The sequence below is a fragment of the Pieris rapae genome, chromosome 1 (genome assembly GCF_905147795.1).
Source record: "Pieris rapae chromosome 1, ilPieRapa1.1, whole genome shotgun sequence".
In the NCBI taxonomy this organism is placed as follows: Eukaryota; Metazoa; Arthropoda; class Insecta; order Lepidoptera; family Pieridae; genus Pieris; species Pieris rapae.
Window position 1 is genome coordinate 7,932,603 of NC_059509.1, and position 6,373 is coordinate 7,938,975.

Sequence of the window (6,373 nt, forward strand, 5' to 3'; positions counted from 1 at the left end):
CATAGGTACTTATTAAAAAAATCATTTCAAAGTAATCCTGAAGTTTGATGCAGTTTATGAGTCCGTCAGTATAGTTTTGTTACATACAGTTAAATGTACATTAAAAAGAATTGGGGATGATTCAATTATTTTTAATTTTTTTCTAACACTTAGGCGGGCCCATACATCTACAATAATATTGCACAATACCTATAGTTGATTGTACAATATTATTAGCAGTGTAGGGATAATATTGAAAAATTGCGCAATGATTGAACAGAAATTTGAGCAAGCTTAAATTTTATTGCGCAATATGTATTTTTTGTACTGTGTAGGGTTAGTATTGCGCAATATTTTTTCAGTTCACTGTTTTGGCTGCAGATATAACTTCATCGTCAGACATGTTTCTCTCATGAATATATTGACGTTAATGGTTTGTCAATCTTATTGCACAGTAAAAATATTGTGTAGCGGTATGGGCCGCCCTATAAGGAATAAAGGTTTGGGTGGAAAATTAATAAAAATCTTTAAAAAAATTGATATAAAATTTTTATTAAAAGAAACATACAAAAGGTAGCATTTAAAAAATGCAAGCCACACCAATTGCTAAATAAACTGTGCGCTAGAATAACATCATTATTTTAATTATATAATAGTGGAGCATAAACATTTTCGTAGTAGACTAGCAACTCTTAACCTAATGTCATAATGGAATGGCCTTTTTAAAATGGCAGTATAAAAATAGTCAGATTCATAAATTCCATCTATTCATTCTATTCACATTTCTACACCACAAACATTGGTTGGAATGCAACATTTGCATAACCAATAAAAAATACTAGGTAACAAAATGATGAATATTCAATTTTTATAGTAATTCAACACAAATTTATATTACATAGAGAATAAAATTTAATTGAGATTATTATGGTAATTGGAAACCAAAACTGTAAGAAACTCAAATTAATGCTGTCCATATGTGAAATTAATGTGATAACCATATATTTTTCCTTTATCATTTTAGTTTAGGTGAACTTAACTAGTCAGAATCAGAAGACACATGGTTATGGTTTCCCGGATGTAAGTGAGAAGAGTCCACCTTTTTGCGGGGAAATGTAGTCCCTCCACGATACACAACATGATTCTTTTCAGTCTCCAAAATTTTTACTTCATGTAGCAATTGTGGCTTTGGCATTAACTTTTGCAATTGATCCCAAATAAAAATTGCCAAGTTTTCAGTAGTACTCACCTGTAATTTTATTTGTTATTTTATTACATAGAACTCCTTATGTTCATAAATCTAAACAAAACTTACTGCTTTTATAGATTGTATTAAGAAAATAAGGGTCATCATACAATACTTATTTTACAAGATAAATTTAAGAATAGTCCTAGAGGTTAAACAGAAGATACTTTGTATTCTTCATCACTTTTACTTTTTCAGCATCAATTATTGTCAATTAGGCATATTTTAACTTACAACAGCTTTAAAGTATGGCACATCTTGATCCAGATTTTTATGATCAAGTGGATCCATTATTGCATCTTTCATGTATTGTTTTAGATCATGTACATTCATCACCATTCCTGTTTGTGGATCTACAGGACCCTTTACTGTTACAAGCACTAAAAATAAAGGATACATTTAGATATTTGAAATTAATTGTAGATTGCATACATTTGCAATATGATAGCCTATTTAATTATACAGGCGTAAAAAAAGAATAAGCAACATGTATTGGATTCTTGTTCACCCAAGCATAAAAGCTGTGCAATATATTAATAAAGAAAGTTAATTAAGGATTATTATTACCAACATAATTATGACCATGTCCATTAGGATTGTTACATTTTCCATATAATTTTTTGTTCTCTTCGTCACCTAAAAACGGGCTGGAAACATAATAAAAATTGTTATTACCAAATAGTGAACTAAAATAGACAAAAATCCGATAAAAAGGTTAAAGACCATATGTTAGTTTGTATTATCATCAGTTGATTAGTTTTTCTTGATAATTAATAATAAACGCTATTATGGATACCGTGGTACAGCTATAGAACGAGTTATAATGTCGCAATATTTAATATACATAGTTACTTCGAAAATAAGCAAACCTGTGTAATCGATGGCATGAACTGAAGGTTTCTCTTCTTGTTATTGACACAATAGGTAAGGAAGTCATCTCTATTCTGTTATCAATTATGTTAATAATAAGATATACTTATATTTCTGTAACTAAAATATTCAAACAAGTCCTCACAGTGAAACGTAACTACGATAACTAAATAAAATTATAAATTATTTCACAATCAAAGACTAGGACTATGTTCACAAATTGGCATTTCAGTTTACTGTCAACTCCTATCACTCATTTGATTAATTGATGACATTTCTTGAGTTTTGACTTTTTCTTCAGCCTTTGTTGTTGAATGACGATTGACGACTGAGAGACTACTGAGTATGTACTATGTACTAACTTTTTCCAAATAATATATTGAGGACATAAGTGGACTTTGACTTTCGAGTCTTGCTATTGCCACTTTTTGCATATTTGCTCATTAGAAAGTGGTCTATTAGATTCAGTAAAGATTTAAAGATTTTGTTTTTAACTTATTTTATATTTTTAAACAATGTTCTCTCCGTTTAGCAGACAACTACAAATTTACTACACTCAGGTTAGCAAGTTTTATAATTTTTTCTCTTCATGTTTACTTCAAGTGAAGATTATGTATACTCAATTGCCTAGTTCTTTTCTAAAGATATTTTTGTTTTAGCTTCGTCGCCTCCAAAGCACGTTGGTAATAGCCGAGCATAATAATGAAGCCTTAATCGCAGCCACTCAAAACACTTTGTGTGCTGCAAAGAAAATAGGAGGAGACATCACCGTGCTGGTTGCTGGCACCAAATGTGGCCCAGTAAGTTTTTATGATTAAGAAAATAATTAAGTAGTAAAAACCACTAACTTTAACATACTTTTAAACATACATTACATAAATTGAATCATTCTTAGAGGAAGTCATAATCATAATTGTTTGTTTTTCAATTTCAGGCTGCAGAAGCAGTTGCAAAAGCTAATGGAGTCTCTAAAGTACTTGTAGCAGAGAGTGATGCTTTTAAAGGATTTACTGCAGAGTCCCTGACACCACTAATATTGGCAGCTCAGAAGCAGTTCAACTTTACACATATTTTGGCACCTGCTAGTGCATTTGGCAAAGCCATCCTGCCTAGAGTTGCTGCTAAATTGGATGTGTCACCTATAACCGATATCATTGGTATTAAAGATCCTAACACATTTGTTAGAACTATATATGCAGGTATGTGTATGTATATTTATAGCAAAAATATAAAGCGTTTAAAAAATATTGGGGAGTAGTATAATATAAAATTTTATGCAGCAGGTAACAGAAGTGCAACCAGTTTTTACTTAAATTAAACTTTAAAGAAAACACTGTCTTCTGACGTTTTGCATGCAACAAAATTAAAAATTAAGATTTAAAATTATGTTTAATAATCATAACTTTAATAATACATAGCTTCAATCCGGTAAAAAGTGTTTCCTTTACATTTGTAAAAGCTATGTACATATATCACATTGTTTAAGGTTGTTATCTTATCAAAGTTTAAAATTTCAATGATGACAATTGCTTATGAAGTTATATGATGTCTACAAGGTCACTATGATTATGTAACAATATGATTAATTTAGATCTAAGCATCTCTAAAATGTAATAATATCTTTTAATAAAAATGTTATTAAGGAGCTAGACAAGGACACCTTGTCCCTCCTCTGCAGCATGTTCTAGCTATATTTTTGGTTTACAGGACCAAGGGTTTTAGAATAAATGAGCAGTAGTTTATTTAGTGTCTCCTGCTGATGAACTATCACTCTGCCAGAATGAGTTTGAATTAATTGTCACCTCATAATATATAATACTCGAATTACAGGAAATGCAATATTGACATTGGAAGCAAAAGACCCAGTTAAAGTGATCACAGTAAGGGGCACAGCATTTGCTCCTGAGCCTCTAGAGGGAGGATCTGCAGCACAGGAAAAGGCCCCAGAAGGCGATTACAAGACTGACTTGGTGGAGTTTGTTTCACAAGAGCTGACCAAATCTGATAGACCTGAACTTAGCAGTGCTAAGAACATTGTTGCTGGTGGTAAGTTTTTTTTCTTTAGGCATAATTATTTTAATAAAGCAAGATATGTAATCTATTTCTTTTTTATTTAGTTTGCATTGGGCTTAATTATCTAAATGAAGCCATAATTTTTCCTAAGCCTTCTGCTTTTAAACTATTTTTAAAATAATTTATTTAATTTTATAATTAAAAAAAAAATCAGTAAATATCTAGTTCACCTCTTGGCCTTGGAAAGTAGTTTATCTGCATATAAATAATGTTAATAAAAACCTATTTTATGTGGCTTGTGATATCTTATATCAAAGTCTCGTCAATCTCTTTTGAATGTGGCTGTTTTATTTATATGATACATTTACAGGTCGTGGTTTGAAATCTGGAGATAATTTCAAACTGCTATATGACCTAGCTGACAAGCTGAATGCAGCAGTTGGTGCTAGTCGTGCAGCTGTGGATGCTGGTTTTGTCCCTAATGATCTGCAGATAGGACAGACTGGAAAAATTGTTGCGCCTGTAAGTATTGGTGCTAAATTTGTTTTAATGCTGTTTGTTCTCACTTCGTTTGGAACAAATTGCTTACAGGACTTTTACTGGTAGTAAATGTAAATTTACAATTAATTCAGATCATAATTAAGACCTGTATGTCTTGTACCACCAAGCCATGTTAGGGGAAGATTATACTTAGAAGCCAATTCTCACAATCTATGGACAAACAAAAATTGTACTTCTTTTAATTACGTAGTACTTTCACATTTATATAATATAAATATTTTAAGTAATAACTTGTGTATGCTATATTTTTATATAAGTTCCATGATGTATTTTTTTACTTCTAGGATCTCTACATAGCCGTGGGCATTAGTGGAGCCATTCAGCACTTGGCTGGCATGAAGGACTCCAAGACCATTGTTGCGATTAACAAAGACCCTGAAGCACCCATTTTCCAGGTAACTTCTGAATAAAGCAGCGTATTTCAAAGAATAGGAAGGAATTTTAAAATATTTTGATTTAAATATATGTAAATGATCAAATTAAGCCAAGCCAGAGTGCGTATTCCATGTGTATATAAGAGCCACAAATTTCTTCAGAATAAAGTCGTATTGAGATGATTTTAATTGGGTATATTAAAACCAGGATTTAGGAAAATGCCTCAGTTAACGAAATCGATTAAGCAGTTTTTAACAGAATTTATGCATTTCTGTATTTCCCCTGCATGTATAATATTACTTAATAATGTCAAAGTCAGTTCAATGTTTCAAAACTACTTTATTATAGATTTAGTTAAAATTTTTGATTAATATTTTACAATATATAAAAATAACTTAATTTTTATTTTTTTCTTCTAGGTGTCGGACATAGGCCTGGTAGCAGATCTGTTCAAGGCAGTACCAGAATTAACCTCCAAATTGTGAAGATTTTCTAAAGTACTGCTAAAATTATATGAATCATTGTGTAAAAATTTTAAACTGTTATTGTGAAGAGAATCATATATTTTATAAGAGAAATGTTAATAAAATGTAAAATTTTCTAAATATTTTTTTTATTACGAAGTGTATCACAAAACTCCTTAAATTACTCGTAAATTGTATAGCCTAATTGGAAATAACATGCCTAAGTATATACATACTTTTTGTTCTTTATTGAAAACTTAGTTTATACAAAAACATAAAAGAACTTCTTAAAAGTCTGTATTTGTGTATAGTTAAAATTTTTGGTTAGAAGTAAATAAGCCGACAAGAATAAGTTTATTCTAACCATACCGTAATTAAATTGTTGAGATTGTTATATACAGCAAAATTAATTAAATATTGTTGCACGGACTAGACAATATCTACGTTATTCTTCTATCCATTATTATATTGGACACAGTCATCTAGGTATGCTTCTTAACTTATGCATTTATAAGCAATCATCTGCTTAAGTACTTAACACGTTCATTTCAAAAATAATTTTACTATTCGACAATAGATGGCGTCAGCAACGGAAATTCCTACACTTCAGAGATGTTCAGGTTTTTTAATATTTATGTTACTCTGCATATTTATGACAAAAATAAACATTATTTTTATCTGTAATTTTTTTTTTATTTGTCGAAGTATGAAAGAAGCACTATATGTAAATTAAATACATTTCAATTATGAAAACATACATTTTTCGTATTTAAATGAATACCAAGGGCGTAACTTCTGAGTTAAAGCTGCAACTAGTACAAAACCAACAGGTAAGGGCAGTCAATCAAGTTAGTAACGATAGTAT

The 6,373-nt window shown here is 30.3% G+C and overlaps 2 protein-coding genes across 2 annotated transcripts; one reads left to right on the forward strand and one right to left on the reverse strand.

Moving 5' to 3' along the window:
- Positions 1-511: 511 nt before the first annotated feature.
- LOC111003829 (6-pyruvoyl tetrahydrobiopterin synthase) lies at positions 512-2,286 on the reverse strand. Its single transcript, XM_022274547.2, has 4 exons — positions 2,095-2,286; positions 1,793-1,872; positions 1,460-1,605; positions 512-1,228 (listed from the first exon to the last, which is right to left on the reverse strand). The coding sequence occupies exons 1-4, from the start codon at positions 2,160-2,162 to the stop codon at positions 1,019-1,021; spliced, it is 504 nt and encodes a 167-aa protein (XP_022130239.1). The 5' UTR covers positions 2,163-2,286; the 3' UTR covers positions 512-1,018.
- Positions 2,287-2,429: 143 nt separating this feature from the next.
- LOC111003828 (electron transfer flavoprotein subunit alpha, mitochondrial) lies at positions 2,430-5,636 on the forward strand. The gene is made up of 7 exons (XM_022274546.2): positions 2,430-2,655; positions 2,755-2,895; positions 3,030-3,294; positions 3,926-4,141; positions 4,479-4,630; positions 4,954-5,064; positions 5,464-5,636. The coding sequence occupies exons 1-7, from the start codon at positions 2,611-2,613 to the stop codon at positions 5,527-5,529; spliced, it is 996 nt and encodes a 331-aa protein (XP_022130238.1). The 5' UTR covers positions 2,430-2,610; the 3' UTR covers positions 5,530-5,636.
- Positions 5,637-6,373: the final 737 nt, after the last annotated feature.

Bases quoted from the DNA above. Each gene is read 5' to 3' on its own strand.
- LOC111003829 (XM_022274547.2), bottom strand. From the start codon at position 2,162: ATGACTTCCTTACCTATTGTGTCAATAACAAGAAGAGAAACCTTCAGT. The intron at 1,873-2,094 runs GTTTGCTTATTT...TTATGTTTCCAG, and splicing joins TCATGCCATCGATTACACAG to CCCGTTTTTAGGTGACGAAG. The intron at 1,229-1,459 runs GTAAGTTAAAAT...ATAAAATTACAG, and splicing joins TGCCATACTTTAAAGCTGTT to GTGAGTACTACTGAAAACTT.
- LOC111003828 (XM_022274546.2), top strand. From the start codon at position 2,611: ATGTTCTCTCCGTTTAGCAGACAACTACAAATTTACTACACTCAG. The intron at 3,295-3,925 runs GTATGTGTATGT...CTCGAATTACAG, and splicing joins TGTTAGAACTATATATGCAG to GAAATGCAATATTGACATTG. The intron at 4,631-4,953 runs GTAAGTATTGGT...TTTTACTTCTAG, and splicing joins CTGGAAAAATTGTTGCGCCT to GATCTCTACATAGCCGTGGG.